Source organism: Eretmochelys imbricata, chromosome 2 (assembly GCF_965152235.1).
Source record: "Eretmochelys imbricata isolate rEreImb1 chromosome 2, rEreImb1.hap1, whole genome shotgun sequence".
NCBI lineage: Eukaryota > Metazoa > Chordata > Testudines > Cheloniidae > Eretmochelys > Eretmochelys imbricata.
Genome location: NC_135573.1, coordinates 38876007 through 38893889, shown reverse-complemented (window position 1 = coordinate 38893889; position 17883 = coordinate 38876007). Strand labels below are relative to the sequence as shown.

At 39.1% G+C, this 17883-nt stretch overlaps 1 protein-coding gene across 1 annotated transcript in view; it reads left to right on the top strand.

Moving 5' to 3' along the window:
- SPAG1 (sperm associated antigen 1) overlaps window positions 1-17883 on the top strand; it is a 60162-nt gene that overhangs the window by 1598 nt on the left and 40681 nt on the right. The window contains exons 2-9 of the mRNA XM_077809931.1: window positions 868-1009; window positions 1626-1785; window positions 2953-3078; window positions 5116-5177; window positions 9824-9942; window positions 11871-11976; window positions 16228-16358; window positions 17110-17216. Coding sequence (XP_077666057.1) covers window positions 870-1009; window positions 1626-1785; window positions 2953-3078; window positions 5116-5177; window positions 9824-9942; window positions 11871-11976; window positions 16228-16358; window positions 17110-17216 — 951 coding nt within the window. The 5' untranslated portion in view covers window positions 868-869. The remainder of the gene's footprint in view (window positions 1-867; window positions 1010-1625; window positions 1786-2952; window positions 3079-5115; window positions 5178-9823; window positions 9943-11870; window positions 11977-16227; window positions 16359-17109; window positions 17217-17883) is intronic.

Sequence of the window (17883 nt, the reverse complement as noted above, 5' to 3'; positions counted from 1 at the left end):
GAAAGGGGATAGTGAGGAGAGGAGAGTGGTGAGATGCCTTTTTTGTATTGTACAGGATTAATTTGTTTGAGTCTTATTCTGCCCCTGGGAATTTCCACATTTTATAATTTAGATGTTTCCTATTAAAATAGCATGCCAAATGGATTTTTTTAAAGATCAGAAGAAATATATCTGAATTACAGCAATACTGACTCAAGTTAACATTTGTAGACATTTTCACATATATCAGCAGCAACTTCACTTAAAAATGCATGGCAGTCCCACAAAAACTCCTCCAAGTTATCCTCACCTGTGCCTGTGGAAGTTAAATTAGTTGCATCAACTTGCTAGTAGTTTTAAGATTATTTTTCTTCAATACATTTCCTTTTCTTTGTGAGGGACAGAAATGAATATCGCTAATTTATTAACAGGTATATTACCTTGCATGAGAGGAACAGAAGCCAAAAGGTTTTCCAAAGGAGAAACTTGAATATGTAGTCTGAAGTTTCTAATTTTGCTTGCATTATTATAATTGTTTATTATTTCTGCAATGCTATATGTTTGCGGGCACCTTGTGGTCACAGTAGAAGAGTGGTTTTTGCCTCAAAGAGTTTACAATCCGAGATCTCAGTCCTGCAAACTGATAGATCCTTGTGCCCACCCAGACCCCCAGTGAAGTTAGTGGGGCTCTGGACAGGTGGAGCAGTTTGCAAGACCAGGGCATCAAATGGGCAACTCCTTGATCATGCCACTGGGACTAATAAGCATGCTTAAGGATTAAGTGTGAATTAAGGGCTGGACTATTTCCTAAAATCAGAATTGCCTCAAAGTATATCTGAGTACCACTTCAGACAGCAGAATAATTAATTTTATCTTTAATTTTTTTAGGAATGAGTGACCAGCCAGTTTCATCTTTGTGGGACCAGGGAACAACAAAAACATATCAAATTCCTATTAATCATCTGGACTACAAGTTCATTGAAAAGTGCTCAGATGTTAAACACCTGGAAAAAATTCTCAGGATATTGAGGTGAACATTCATTATTATTTACATTACAGTTTTTTTTAATTTTGTTTTTGGTTAATGGTTTATCTATTGGTAAGATTCTGAGGATTTGGCCCAAGAGTACTGGGCTCGGTACTTGACTTATCTTAAAAGTGTTGGTGACTTAACATAAGTTAAATCTCTAAATTAAAATAAAAAAGGTAACAAATCTTGTGAAAGATTCCTTATTGACAGCACTGGAAATAGAAGTTCTATGTTAAATCCACAGAGCGGGTACAGCTTGAGGAACAGCAGTGGAAGAGTCTTCTCATTGTTCCACCACTGTACCTAATTTGCGGCAAGGAGGGACCTGTGAGGGGGTGTGGTTATTTCAGACACTGTGCTGATTTCATCCTTGCAATTTTTGATGAGAGTGACAAGAATATTTATATGTCCAGTGTTCTTGTAGCCGTGTTGATCCTCTAAGAATATTTACAGTTAGTACTAATTGCAGTGGTTTTTGTAATGTGAACATTTGCCCATTAGTCACTGGACCAAGGCCACCAACTCAATTTACAGTTGTCATCAAACTGCTGTAATATATATATATTGTTTATTTGTTTTGCTTAGTTTTTAAATATGACATCTTTTTACCTTTAAGGTCTGGTGAAGAAGGATATTACCCTGATCTTACATTATTCTGTGAAAAACGCATTGAATGTTTAGCTCCAGGGAGCAGAGCCCTGCGAAAAGATAAACCTCCAGCCTCTGCATCTGACTTTACAACTGAAGAATGGGAAAAAATTAATGATGAAATGAAGGTAAGGTATAATTTTAATTTAATGTAGTATAGTAATGTAAATATATTAATGTAATTATTAGTGATCAGATTTTTTTAGTAAACCTAGTTAGAATTTGATTGTCTCTGTTCTCAGACTGATTACAAATCAGCAATGCAGCAATTTGCAGTTGCTAATAGTTCACATGGCCTTGCACATTAGGACCTGTTTCATTAAGTGAGGAAATATTGACCAGAACACACTCTTAATTATCCTTTTTATTTGAGTAGGACCCCTGAATCTTTAACTTCTGTCTGAACAGCCACAACAAATAATGACACATTTATACACCACCTTTGATTGAGAAGAATCACAAAGTATTTACAAACTATATTCAGGGAAACGCATCACTCTCAACTGAAAAAATGTAGCATCTGATTATGTTGGGGCACAACAACACTGCATCACACTTTAGGACAGGAATTGAAGAATTTCATATCTAGCTGAAAATGTAGAGGGAACTTAGGTGGAAGAGCCTTTAGCTTTAAGGACATCTTAAGGACAGCAATTCCAATAGTTTGGCTCCTCAGCAGTCACAACTGGATGCAAGTCCAAGTCCTAATGTGAAATATGAACCTGTGATTTTCTGGACTGGAGTTGAGTATGCTACTAATTGAGTCCCATTGGGGTTGATCCTGAGAGATATCAAGCACTTGTGGAATTTTTTGAATTTAATAATATGACCCTTTTGAGTTCTCCTATTTTTGGTTAAAGATTTTATGAAATTTTGAGGTTTAACCTGTGAGAGATGGTTTGGAAAGGGATTTCTTACAATAACAATGTATGGGTTGATGTTTTTTGTTTTTATTACAGGATTTTTTAATCATAGGTCCTGTCCATATTAGTCTGTGTCCTAATCACATTTACACTGTTTCTGCTTTTTATTTATTATTGCCATTTTCCCCAAAGAGGATCCTCTAAGCTCTTGTCAAAAACATTTTAAAAACCCCCTATTTGTTCCTGCCACTACTCTCCCAAATCCTATCTTATAATGACTATCGCACCAACAGTGCTAGACATGACTCCCACTGAAATCCATCAATATCATTCCTTGAGTTGGGTATATATAGGGCAGTATATTATATTAGACCATCAGGAGGTCTGCGTTTACTCTTTTGAGGTACAGTGATATTATCGGTTTCTTTTCAGAGCTGGGTGACAGAAATGAAGGAAGATGATTATAAAATACAATTTCCTGTAACAGAAACACTTCATGAGAGACTAGACAATTTGCCAGCAGTTCGTGGTTCAAATAGCTGCCTTCATGGTGGCCAGGTATCTCTTTTCTTAAAAATATGTGTAACAAGTGTATTTTATTTTTTTTATTTTTGAGATATGTATGCCTTTATACATAAATAATGTGTTAATTGACTTTCTTGACTGTTTATTGTAACCAGCCGTATATCAGTGAGCTTAGTACAGGATCCCTAGAAAGCATAGGCGTAGTTTGACTTCTGTATATGGGGAGGCAGAGCCCCATGGGGCTCAGGTCAGCTCTGCATGGCAGGGCTCAGGGAGGGAGCACCACCTCTGTCCCTTGACTCACTGCAGAGGCCACCCAGCCTGTCTGGTTTGGAGGTGGGAATGACCAAAAATTGTAATTCAAAGGTTGTGTGTCGGGCGGTGTCAGCTCATAAACTTTGAAAACTGCTCAGGGTGCAGGGAGGGATGTAGCTAGGGGCTGTTCCTCTGAGCCCCACTAGGGGGCTCTGGCTGGTGTGGTGGGACTTGGGGAGGGAGCAGTGTCAAATGGAAGACAAAAATCTGCCCTCCCTCACCACCCCCACAGTGTCGCCCGAGGCTTGCAGTTTGGGGAGGCAACGCCCATGCTTGAAAGTGACCAAAATTAAAACAAAACTATCCCTTTAATACAGTACCCCACCTTTTCACTTTTTATACCCTGAGTTATTTCCAGTGCTTTTTTTAGAGACCATCTTCCTAATATAATTATAAGACATATTTAACAAATATTCACAAAACATACACAATAAGTAATATTTTAAATATTTCCCTACAAAGTGCAATACTATAGAATGGATTGAGAGAAAAATCGAAGTTGCCAATGAGATGTTTGAATCCTGGGGTGCTATCATAAATGATCCTATCTAATTCCAATCCAACATGTAGAATTTTGGAGCATTGATAGATCCAACTGACTCTAAACTCTTACATGTTAACAGTATTTGAATTTCTGATTTGTATCTTTTATATATATAAGGGATCTTTAAGTGATTGCTAGATAGATGCATTCTCAGACAATTAATCAATCTGCATTAACAAACTAGTTAATGATTACAATCATAATGATCACATATACCTTTAAATGTCAGTTCATTAAATGGAAACTTTTAATGGAAATGAACCAATTTTGAGGCATTATTAGTAGGAAAGGTTTTTCAGGTTGAGGATGGAATTTCTGGTCAAAATGGGAGACAGACTGACCAGACAAAGTGACTAATCTCCACCCCAGAGTAGCCCAGTGGTTAGGGTATACACCTGGGATGTGGGAAAGCCAGGTTCAAGTCTCTGTTCAGGCTAGGTCTCTCTCTCTTTTGCTATGAAAAACTTTGAAAGGTCTCAGATTTGTCCCAGTGCAGAAAGGGAAAATTTTTGAAATTTCAAAAATGTTTATGGGAAAGGAAAACTGTTTCCTGCCCAGTTCAAGTAGTGTATATACATGACAGTGATTCTGAATTGTTTCCCTTATGTTCAGTGCAATTATCAGAAGAAAGTTAATGTGAGGGTAGGTTTTGGGGTATCAGCAGCTGAGGTGTCCCTGATATTGTGTTTCTGTTGAGGCAGCAATTCTGGATGTGGGAGTTAGGTTCCCAAGAGCACGAGGGCCTGTCTGTTGAGGGCTCTTGGGTTTTTTGGGCTGGATCCCTGGTTCATTCCACAAGAGGGCAAACCCTGTTTCCATCTTCTCATGCTGGAACAATATGGGGATAACTGCACAAATGAAACCTCACTGAGTTTTCTTTCTTTGGGTTTCACCATGTGATTTGGGGTGCTTTGTCCTTAAGTTTTAAATTTAGGACTTCCAGGTTGAAAAAAAACCTGATGATTGATACATGAGTGAGTATATAGTGTTGGAATCATGTATATCAAACACCCAGCAGATTTCCCTTAAAACAAAAGTCAAAACTGGGAAAGTCTTGAAAACTAGTGAAGTTTTGAAAACAGCTATATGCTGGAGACTAATCATGAATAGTGTTGACCCCAGATGAGTATAACTATGGGAACAAAAAGCAAAACTGCCAATCAGGGAATTTGTTAAACAATGAATTCTCAGCCACTTTCTTTTCCTTTTAGAACAAAGAAAATAAACAAAGAAAGAAGAAAAATATACCACGAGATTACAGGGAATGGGACAAGTATGTTAAATCGTCATCTTTTAATTTTGTATTGAACTTTTTTACTTTTTTTTTTTTTTAATAGAACACTACTAGGTAATGTGTACCAATTTAGATTTTTTTAAAAAAGAGAAACGCGTTTCACGCATCTAATAATATATCGCATGAAATTATAAAAATACAGGTGAGACTTGTTTTTATTTTAATATAAACATTCCCTTTACAATACAAACAATGTAGCATGGAGCCAGTACTTGAGAACAAAAAGTGAAGCTGCAAAGTCTATTTTATTTGTTCAAGCTAAATATGTAGACCAGAAAGTAAACAGACAGCATAAATAATAAGTAATTTAATTTTTCAAATTTCATTTTTAATCATCAATACTTTAAAGTCTAGGTAGATAGTAAATTTCCTTATTTGTTTTATTAATATGTGCTTTTTACCTTAACTTTAAAAACAAAACAGTAGATATTTATTTTATGTTCCTCAGTGTGGTGTTTGTGTGCATTAGGTCCTATTTCTGCATTATGACAACAAGCAGGTGAATTCCTGATCCTGCGCTGAGCTCCATTAATTTCATAGACTTAGGTTTGCTGCAGGCACAACAGTTTGCCTTCACAGTCAGCTGCAGGAGCAGGGCCTTATATGGTATCTGACCATTGTATGAAGCTCTAATCTTACAAAATGTACTTATATGCATAAGTGTTTACAAAAACAGGGCCTTAATGTTTACATGTGGTCTAGAAAATATGTTGCCAAAAGATTAATTTTGACAGAAATTCACTCTTTTGTCATGTGCTGTCTTATCGGTGGCAAAATGATTTGTCAATCAGTTTAAGTTTCAAATAACCTGGGACAGAATAACCTGCATAAGAATAAATGGAGTGCATGAGAATAAATGGAGTGGGTGATTTTTGTTTTTCTTCTTGACCTACACAGTAGAAAGGAGCTGCTATATTTCTTGCTCTGAAAAATACAAGATGTATTACAATACTTCAAAAAGAAAAGGAGTACTTGTGGCACATTAGAGACTAACCAATTTATTTGAGCATAAGCTTTCGTGAGCTACAGCTCACTTCATCGGATGCATACTCTTATATTTATTGCAGTTTTACTTATCTGTACTGTCTTCCAATCCTTGAATTTAATTGGGTGTACAGAAAGTAATTAAATTTAGAGCTGATTGGAAATTTTTCAACAAAACTTTTTTTTCTCAGAAAAATGCCAATTTGTAGAAACCAAAAGTGTTTGTGGGAAAGAGCCTGTTTTAATTAATTTCTCATTCTGAAAACATTTGGAAAATAATAGATTCAAATGGTCAAAATCTTGTTTTGGACATTTTCTAAATTTAAAAGTTCCATTTTTCAGTTTGAAAGGACATTTTATTTTGAAATTTTAAGTTAACTTAAGGTAAAACTTTTTTAAAAGGTCAAAGTCAAAATGAAACATTTTGATTGACCTGATTTGAATTTTTTAAATTTTTGGTTCAAAACTTATTCCTGTCCCAAATCTTGAAAATTCTTGCAAATGGAAAAATTTGTTTCCTATCCAGCTATAATTAGAATGATCTTCATTGTTTGTAGGTAGTGGATGACTTGGTTCTGACTGCATTTCTTTTTTTTTTTTTTTTTTGGGTTGGATTGTTTTACAACTGTAACATTTACTTGAAATTAATTAATGAAAGATCTTTGGAAAAAGCAGCTGGAAAGCAGCTGTGGAGTGGTGGCTGAAACGTTGTTTTTTCTTTGAGTGCTTGCTCATCTCGATTCCATTTTAGGTGTGCGTGCGCCCACGAGCATAGTTGTTGGAGATTTCTGCCTTAGCGGTATCCATAGGGCCGGCTGTGGCGCCCTCTGGAGTGGCGCTCCCATGCGGCGGTATATCAAATTAAATTATTGAGACTACTGGGCCACCTGGCAGCATGTACTTACATGGTCCAGCACGCATGACTCCGTCTCAGACACCTTCAGGCGTGGCTGGTGTCGGTCTGTGTCCCCACTTGGCACAGCATGGACCTGGTGATCAGGATTCCGGACAGCTTACTGTCATCCTTCCTCTAGTGGCAGGATCTCATGTTGCTGCTGGAAGGCGTTCCTTTCGCGGCCCTGGCCTCATCAGTGACCATTGTCTCTGATGCCTTGGACCTGGGATTGGGAGCCCACCTGGGCACTCTCAGCTCTCAAGGTTGTTGGTCCAGTCGCGATCATTCCCTGCATATCAATGTCAGGGAACTCAGGGTGGTTCGACTAGCCTGCCAAGCCTTTCTACCTGAGGTTCAAGACAGGGTTGTTCAGGTCCTGACGGACAACATGGCTACGTTCTTCTATATCTACAGGGCGGAGTCAGGTTGTCTGCCCTCTGCCAGGAAGCCCTCTGGCTCTGGGACTTCTGTCTGCAGCACAGCATCCATATTGTAGCCACTCACCTTCCAGGGTGGTCAGTTCCATCTTCTGCAGGTGGGGAACTCCCCAGGTGGACCTGTTCGCGTCCCAGCAGAACAGGAAATGCTACGTCTTCTGCTTGGCTGGGGGCATGGATGGAGGATCCCTGTCGGGTGCCTTTCTGCTTCTGTGGTTGAGGGCTTTGATGTATGTCTTCCCTACAGTGCCGTTGCTACCCAGGGTCCTTACGAAGATCAAACAGGACAGAGTAGGAGTCATCCTCATAGCACCGGCATGGTCATGCCAACACTGGTTCAGCACTCTGCTGGATCTCTTGGTGGCGACCCTGTTCCAGCTACCGCTCAGGTCAGACCTGTTGTCCCAGAACCATGGCAGTCTTTTGCACCACAACCTTGTGGCGTTACATCTGATGGCCTGACTGCTGCGTGGCTAAACTGACAGGAATAGCAGTGCTCAGCTGGGGTTCAGCACGTCCCGTTGGCAAGTAGGAAGGCCTCCACCAGAGCGACATACCTGGCCACATGGAAATGGTTCATCTGCTGGATTGCGGACAAAGGTTTTGGTCCTGAGCAGGCTTCGCTGCGGCTTATTCTGGACTACCTCCTGCATCTTAAGATCCAGGGCTTGTCCCTCTCATCAATCAATGTCCATCTAGTGGCTATCTCAGCATTTCACCTGCTGTTTGAGGGCAGGTCGGTTTTTGCTCAGGATATCACAGCCAGATTTTTTAAGGGCCTACAGCGCCTCTACACGCAAGTCAGGGACCCTGTCCCACCGTGGGACTTGAATCTGGTGTTGTTGCAGCTCACTGGTCCTCCCTTCGAGCCTCTGGCATTCTGCTCTCTCCTTCTCCTTTCCTGGAAGGTCATGTTCCTGGTTTGAGGTGACGTTGGCCTGCCGAATATCTGAGATTTGGGCACTCACCTTGGAGCCACCGTACACTGTTTTCTACCAGGACAAGGTCCAGCTGAGACTGCACCCGGCTTTTCTTCCGAAGGTAGTCTCTCAGTTTCATTCAAGCCAGGACATTTACTTACTGGTCTTCTTTCCGAAGCCACATAACTCAGAGGAGGAGGAATGTAGGCTACATGTCCTGGACGTCAGGAGGGCTCTGGCCTTTTACGTTACGGAAAGGCTTGGTCCTGTCAAGTTGACGCAATTATTCATGAAAGGTTGCCGTGTATCCACTCAAATAATTTCTTCTTGGATTGCTGCCTGCGTTAGTTTCTGCTATGACCAAGTGAAGGTGCCACCCCCAGTGATCATCACTGCCTACTCTACCAGGGTGCAGGCCTCTTCAGCAGCCTTTCTGGCCCATGTGCCTATCCGGGGCATCTGTAAAGTGGCCACTTGGTTGTCTGTCCATACCTTTCTGTTCCATTATGCACTGACCCAGCAGGCCCGGGACAATGCTGGCTTTGGTAGGGCAGTACTGCAAGCCGCTAAGCTGTGAACTCCGAGCCCACCTCTGTGGATTCTGCTTGTGAGTCACCTAAAATGGAATCAACATGAGCAAGCACTCGAAGAAAAAATGGTTACCTACCTTTTTGTGACTGTTGTGCTTCGAGATGTGTTGCTCATGTCTGTACTATTTCCTGCCCTCGTACCCGTCTGCTGGAGTTACTGGCAAGAAGGAACTGAGAGGGTGCAGGGCCGGCAGCGCCTGATATACTTCCCCATGGGAGCGCCATTCCAGAGGAAACCACAGCTGGCTCTTCGGATACTGCTAAGGCAGAAATCTCCGACAACTGTGCACGTGGGCGCGCACACACCTAAAATGGAACAGACATGAACAACACATCTCGAAGAACAACAATTATGAAAAGGTAGGTAACTGTTTTTTTTTCCCTTTGGTCTTCCAGTTTCAATATTTAATCACTTTATATGTCTTACTGAGAAGTGCAAAGTACCTGCAACTCCAGTTGTCTTCAGTGGGAGTTACAAGTGCTCAGTATTTTTTAGGGTTGGCCCTTTAAAACACAGTTTCTTGAATTTTGCCTGATTCTTAGAATGCTATACTGTGTTTGAAGAGTATTTGGAGTGGACAGCATGGAAGAAGACACACACAAAGGAAATAGAAATAGTTTTAAAAAATTGTGTGTTTTTTCCTGAATAATTTTGGATTGTTGAACAGATTGACAGAATCTTTGTACCCAATTCAGTTTATATCTGAAATGTAGTATGTTGTTCTGTGGGTAAAGAAATCTTGTTTTACTGTGTGTATGTATGTAATATAGATTTATATATATATTTTTTTACTTTAAGGTTTGATGTGGAAAAGGAGTGTTCAAAAGTTGATGAGGTCTGTGAAGAAAATAATTCAAAAGCATGCTTCAATATTGGTTCAAATTTACCTGTAATTGAAAAGAAAATAGACACAACAGGTAAATGATGACTTACTATCAAAGTTGTCTTTTCTTTGATTATATATAGAATTAACATTGCTTAGTACAATGTTCATGCAAACTGAAGAAACATTATAGAGGAAAAATGTGCTTTTGCTATATATCTCTTCCTTGCTTTTTTTTCAACCAACACAGAAAATAAAAGTAAATCATGTTCTTACTAACAATCCCAGAAAATGGCAGAAATTTTGCAGAAATTGTATTTTGCAGAAATTGTGATATGCCTTCTAATAATGCTTATTGAAAAAGCTTATGAAATTGGGGCTGAGGATGCTGAAGAAAAATACAGCATCAAGATTGATTTGTCCCGTTGTAAACAAAACATAAAGTGTATCAGGGTGTAATTATGATATTCTCACAGAGCTTAAAATCACTTTCCTCTTACTGTTTATAAAAAACAAAGCAGTGGAAGCTTGAAATAGATTTTTATTTTTCTTCTATAATGCTGATACTACTTTGTTGTTGTAGCATTGCTCATGCTATGTCGTGGGGTGTGTGTGTGTATGTAGTTTAAAGGTATTAAGGTATTTAAGGGTGGTTTCAAAGAGTATTGAAACCGCAGTTGTCTTTAAATTATCTGAATAAAAATAATTGGGGACAGTACATACGTGCTGTCTTATTGCCTACCATGCAATAGTGAGAGAGTCTAATTCTGCTTACTGTCTATTAATGACAGGTTTCAGAGTAGCAGCCGTGTTAGTCTGTATTCGCAAAAAGAAAAGGAGTACTTGTGGCACCTTCGAGACTAACCAATTTATTTGAGCATAAGCTTTCGTGAGCTACAGCTCACTTCATCGGATGCATTCAGTGGACCTCTGAATAAATTTGTTAGTCTCTAAGGTGCCACAGGTACTCCTTTTCTATTTGTCTATTAATGGTTGCAAGTTAATGTGAAGCTTAAGGCTTGCTTGGATCAACTCTGAATTAGTATGCTGAAAACTTTGTTCTGCTTCTCAACCATCCAGCTTCCTTCCTCCCATGACTTGGCTTCCCATCACCTTTCAATATGTTCACCCATTCCTCAGATGGCCAGCTGATAGGAGTTTGTCCTAGCAAAGCGGAAAACAGGTTTTAGCCCAAACAAATTATCCTTCTGGCGTGCTAGTGGTAGTTATTTCCAAACATGCTAACGACTACAACTGCAGAAGGATCAATTGTTCAGCTGAAAAAGTTTTTCTACATAATTAGCTTATCAAAGTGAAAGCACGTTCTCTTTTGACAGAGAAGACTATTTGAAATAGAAATAGCTTAAAAATCAGTTTAATGTTTTGTATAAATTATACTGTGTGTTTAATAATTCATAATGGAAGAAAATTGCAAAGACACTAAGCCCATTGTTTCCTGCTTGTTATATATAATGTATATACAGAGAGAACTTGTTATAAGGCATCCCAATGCTCACTTTATTTACTTAATTAAACTCTAGTATAAGCAATTAAGATTTTATTGGTGGCATGGAGTGATGGCAAGGGTCTTAAGTCTGGTTTCAAATGCTGACAAGAGGCACAGATTTTTCAAGTATTACCTTTCTAATGCATACTGAATTTTGTCTGCCCTTGGACTCTGTTCATCCTAGAAAATTTCAGTAGAAATTTTCCACTGAGAAGAGTCTTGAAAAATGTGTTCTAGTCACTTGAACGTTGCTGAATACAAAATCCACATAAAATCTTTTATCCTGAAATATATGCATACTGACAAAGTTTCCTTTTTTTGTTTCATTTTAGGAGTTTTCACACTTTTTTATAACATGGACCATGTCTTAATAGAGAGGTTGTCTTGTGGTCCACTCTATAACTTTTTAAACCAATGTACACAATATAATTAAATTAAAATACTTCTATGTTAAAATGTCATATTTAGCATCTGTTAATAGTTAGCTGTTTTTATATCTAAAGATTATGTTCTAGGTATGACTAAGAAAGAGAGAAATTTTATTGCTAATCGTGAAAAAGAAAAAGGTAATGAAGCCTTTGCCATTGGGGATTATAAAGAAGCAGTGACATATTATACTCGGTAAGTTAATGCCATGTGAACCGTTATTTAAAACTTGTAAGTATTAATTAATATTATATATATATCAGTCTAGTTCAGGGTCTGTCTTGTTGAAGCAACAGCTGATCAACTTTCTAAAATGGCAAAAGATTTTACATTGGAGTATCTCAAGATTCTGCATGTTGATTAATGATGTATAAGCGACCAGGAAAAATGGGTGAAGAGTGAGGTGGCAAAATTTGCAGGTGACACAGAACTATCTAGGTTATTCAAGACTAGAGGAGACTCCAGAGGGACCTCACAAAACTAGGCAGGTGAGCTGCATGGTGCCAAATGAAATTCATTGTTGATAAATGCAATCTATTATGTATTGGTAGGAATAATTTCAACTAGCAATACACACTGTTGGGTTCTAATGTAAGTATTAACTACTTAGGAAAATGACAACACATTGTTGTGGACAGCTCCATTAGAATCATAGAATATCAGGGTTGGAAGGGACCTCAGGAGGTCATCTAGTCCAACCCCCTGCTCAAAGCAGGACCGATCCCCAATTAAATCATCCCAGCCAGGGCTTTGTCAAGCCTGACCTTAAGAACTTCTAAGGAAGGAGATTCCACCACCTCCCTAGGTAACGCATTCCAGTGTTTCACCACCCTCCTAGGGAAAAAGTTTTTCCTAATATCCAACCTAAATCTCCCCCACTGCAACTTGAGACCATTACTCCTTGTTCTGTCATCTGTTACCACTGAGAACAGTCTAGAGCCATCCTCTTTGGAACCTTTCAGGTAGTTGAAAGCAGCTATCAAATCCCCCCTCATTCTCTCTTCCGTAGACTAAACATCCCCAGTTCCCTCAGCCTCTCCTCACAACTCATGTGTTCCAGTCCCCTAATCGTTTTTGTTGCCCTCCGCTGGACTCTTTCCAATTTTTCCACATCCTTCTTGTAATGTGGGGCCCAAAACTGGACACAGTACTCCAGATGAGGCCTCACCAGTGTCGCATAGAGGGGAATGATCACGTCCCTCGATCTGCTGGCAATGCCCCTACTTATACATCCCAAAATGCCATTGGCCTTCTTGGCAACAAGGGCACACTGTTGACCCATATCCAGCTTCTCGTCCACTGTAACCCCTAGATCCTTTTCTGCAGAACTGCTGCCTAGCCATTCGGTCCCTAGTCTGTAGCGGTGCATTTGGTTCTTCCGTCCTAAGTGCAGGACTCTGCACTTGTCCTTGTTGAACCTCATCAGATTTCTTTTGGCCCAATCCTCCAATTTGTCTAGGTCCCTCTGTATCCTATCCCAACCCTCCAGCGTATTTACCTCTCCTCCCAGTTTAGTGTCATCTGCAAACTTGCTGAGGGTGCAATCCACACCATCCTCCAGATCGTTTATGAAGATATTGAACAAAACTGGCCCCAGGATCGACCCTTGGGGGACGCCACTTGATACCAGCTGCCAACTAGACATGGAGCCATTGATCACTACCCGTTGAGCCCGACAATCTAGCCAGCTTTCTATCCACCTTATAGTGCATTCATCCAGCCCATATTTTTTAACTTGCTGGCAAGAATACTGTGGGAGACCGTGTCAAAAGCTTTGCTAAAGTCAAGGAACAACACGTCCACTGCTTTCCCTTCATCCACAGAGCCAGTTATCTCATCATAGAAGGCAATTAGATTAGTCAGGCATGACTTTCCCTTGGTGAATCCATGCTGACTGTTCCTGATCACTTTCCTCTCCTCTAAGTGCTTCAGAATTGATTCCTTGAGGACCTGCTCCATGATTTTTCCAGGGACTGAGGTGAGGCTGACTGGCCTGTAGTTCCCAGGATCCTCCTTCTTCCCTTTTTTAAAGATGGGCACTACATTAGCCTTTTTCCAGTCGTCTGGGACCTCCCCCGATCGCCATGAGTTTTCAAAGATAATGGCCAATGGCTCTGCAATCACATCCGCCAACTCCTTTAGCACTCTCGGATGCAACGCATCAGGCCCCATGGACTTGTGCTCGTCCAGCTTTTCTAAATAATCCCGAACCACTTCTTTCTCCACAGAGGGCTGGTCACCTCCTCCCCATGCTGTGATGCCCAGTGCAGCAGTCTGGGAGCTGACCTTGTTCGTGAAGACAGAGGCAAAAAAAGCATTGAGTACATTAGCTTTTTCCACATCCTCTGTCACTAGGTTGCCTCCCTCATTCAGTAAGGGGCCCACGCTTTCCTTGACTTTCCTCTTGTTGTTAACATACCTGACGAAACCCTTCTTGTTACTCTTAACATCTCTTGCTAGCTGCAACTCCAGGTGTGATTTGGCCTTCCTGATTTCACTCCTGCATGCCCGAGCAATATTTTTATACTCATCCCTGGTCATTTGTCCAATCTTCCACTTCTTGTAAGCTTGTTTTTTGTATTTAAGATCAGCAAGGATTTCACTGTTAAGCCAAGCCGGTCGCCTGCCATATTTACTATTCTTTCTACACATCGGGATGGTTTGTCCCTATAACCTCAATAAGGATTCTTTAGAACATCCTGTAAGTTATCTGTAGTGGTCAAGAATGCAAAAATATTAAGATTGGGATTCAAAATAATGCTGGGTTTCCACAGGATCTCTTCCTCAAGTGTACAGGATAGACTGTGCTCTGAAATGAATCCTGTTGTGTAGTGAATGAAGTTGTTGTTGTTTGTGGGCCTCCTGCCTCATTTGTTACAAAAGTTGGAAGTTGTGTGGTGGGGAACTGCAGAAAGATATAGGACAATCTTGTGGTGAAGGCGATTGAATGGTACTCTGGAGAATTGGATTTTCTCCTTGTCTCTGTCACAGATTTCGTGCGTGATGCTGAGCAAGTCTATAAACCAAAATTTTCACAGGTGGTCACTCTGTGTTCCTCATTTTGTGAGTATGCAGCTTGCAACACTTAGGTCTGATTTGTGGAAGTGCTGAGCACTCACTGCTGCAACTGAAGTCAGTGGGAATTCTGCTCTGAACATATAAAGTGTTTAATAAATGGTAAGCAATTAAAAAAAGTCAGGCCCTAGGCTTCCTAAATTGGACATCAACAATTTGTGGACATTTTGGTCTTAATTTCTGTGCCTCAGTTCCCCATGTGTAAAATTTGGATAATAATACTGCCTCATCCCTCAAGAGTGTTGAGGATAAATCCATTAATGTATATAAAGCAGTAAGATGCTATGATCTCACAGAAAAGCCTATGAGGAAATTAATTCTATATTCAGTGTAGAATGGTGTGCAATAAATAAAGTGCGGAGCTACACACGGAATAAAGGAGGATAAAAATAAATATTGACTAGATACCTATTCGGTGAGCATCATTCATCTTTTGCACTGAATGAGGCAAAAATAGTATGTGATCACATAATTAAAGTGGTTATAATGCATACAAAGAAGAGGACACACAGGCAACCTTAATTTTGGTGTTTTCTATCTTTTGAGTGCTTGACTTTGCAACCTTAATGTTCTTATAATGTAGTTTTTTGGGGTATAATATGGATATCAAGAATATCTACAGTTGAATCATATATTTTTTTTTTTTAAGAAGGATCATAAGCTTTCATTCTTCAGGGCCTGAGCCAACTGCTGAGTTGCAGGGTTAGAAGAAACTTCCCCACATTTGACCACAATGTTTTGTTTAGTTTTTATTTTTTTCCACCTTCATCTGAAACATCTGGCATTGGCCACTATCAGAGACATGATAGTATGCTGAATGGACTACTGGTCTGATTCAATATGGCAATTATTATTTACTTAAGTTTATAAATTCATAAAATTTGAATAAAATGTGTTTGAGTGGATTGATAGCAATTTTAAGTGACTACAGTCCTATCTAGTATACAGCTATATAAAATAAGTTCACTATAACCTGATTATTCTATACTGCACGTCAGTCTTTTTTCCTCCTGTATACCATCTACCCAGCCCTACCACTCTAAAATAAAACCTACTTTCTATTTTCAGTTTGGGCACCATAATTTAACAAGAAAGATTTAATAAGAGAGGAGGAGCATCAAAGTTCTCTAAATTGCTTTAAGAGATGCATCACTTTTGTACAGAGCATCTTGTTGTGCAGTTTTATGTTGCCATGATTTTAAAATAAATTGATCTTGCATACTGTTACACAGTCTTCTAGTTGAAATTGCATTGCTTAGTGATTTTAATTTTATTATAACTCTTTACAATTTAAAACTGACTTTAATGAAGTTTTTGTATACTCTTGTTTTTCTTTCTAGCATACAGCTCACCTTGTCTTGTCTTTTGCAGGAGCATATCAGTATTGCCCACTGTGTCAGCATATAATAACAGAGCTCAAGCAGAAATCAAACTTCAAAACTGGCATAATGCTTTTCAGGATTGTGAGAAAGTGTTAGATTTGGAGCCTGGCAACCTAAAAGGTGAAATGTCAACTAGCATTTCTCAGAATTTTATTTCTAGAGAAAAATCTTTTTTCAGGGTGGGGGATTGGAGGGGAATGCAGGCCTGGTTTATCATCTATTGAAATAAATGGGAGGTCTTTCCTTTGACTTCAGTTGTCAGGCCTCAAATGTGGGGAAAAATAGTCCCAGATTAGCTCCGCCTATGCTAGTTTAAGTGGCAGTTTGGGGATTTGTGCAGGTTTGTCCTGCCTATCTTTGATCCAAGATTCTAAGATTGGGCTGAAGCAACAGTAGGATCGTGGTGTGTGGTCAGATCATGCTTTCCAAATGATGATTGTTAGCCACATCATATTGGTGACATGCGCTGTCCTAATATTCACAGAATAGCACCTCCTTTAACAAGCTTAACAGCTGCATTAAAAGAGCAGTGAAAGGTGCTTGGTGCATGCTTTCTTACTAAGATAAGTATTTGTAAATAGGTAACTAAATTTATATGGAGAGAGTGAGACAGACTGGAAAATTATTAAGAGGAATGCTAGTTCATGTATCACCATATAAATGTAGGGTATGTCCTATCAAATGATGTAATTAAAAAAAATTAACTTAATACATAACCATTATGAAGTGGATGCAAGGCTTTATGAAATTTAATGCAGAATTGTTTTGTACTTCACATTGTACTTTCTCTGATTAAATGTGAATTAATTGTAGTCTGCAGTATAATTTAGAACAATACAATATAAATAGTATGTTCTTTGTTAATTTGTAGCTCTTATGCGCCGTGCCACTGTACACAAGCATCTACAGAATTACCAGGCAGCTATACAGGATTTGGCCAAAGTATTACATGTTGAACCAGAAAATGCCATAGCTAAGGTAAAGACAAGTAACTCTGTGTATTTCTAGAACAAGATGCATGTTGCTTGTGTTGTGTTATGTGTTTGATGTAAGATAAAAGTGATATACTGTAGTATAATAATGGATGTATATCTAGTCACTTTTTATTCAGGCAAACTCTGCTGAAGTTCTGGTTGGCTCACTGACTTCACTTTTCTGAATGAATTTACTTTGTTGAAGTCTGGGCTTCTACTTTTTTATAGTGGCAAATATGAGATATGAACCATAAAAGATTCTAGCTTAAAGTACTTGTTAAAATGTTAATATATAATACATATTTGAAATGACTATTTTTAAAATGCATCCTAAACAATATAATCGTGTTTGTGACTACAGATGAGATGGTAATTATAATAAAAATGTATGACTGATTCATGTGCCTAGTCATATAGCCAAGTGGGTCTCAAAACTTTTTTTTCCGTGAACCACTTGAACATTGCTGAGCATCTCGGCAGACCACTTAATGATCTTTCCAAATGTTGTTTGTACCATTAGCTAACTATTGTAAAGTGCTTTGGATAAAAGCGCTATATAAAAAGAAAACTTAATAATAATAATAATTTTTTTTTGTTTTACAAATAAAAGCACACAACTCATATTTTAATATCAGTAGTCTTACCTTTCTAATGTAATGGATGTGTCCTCT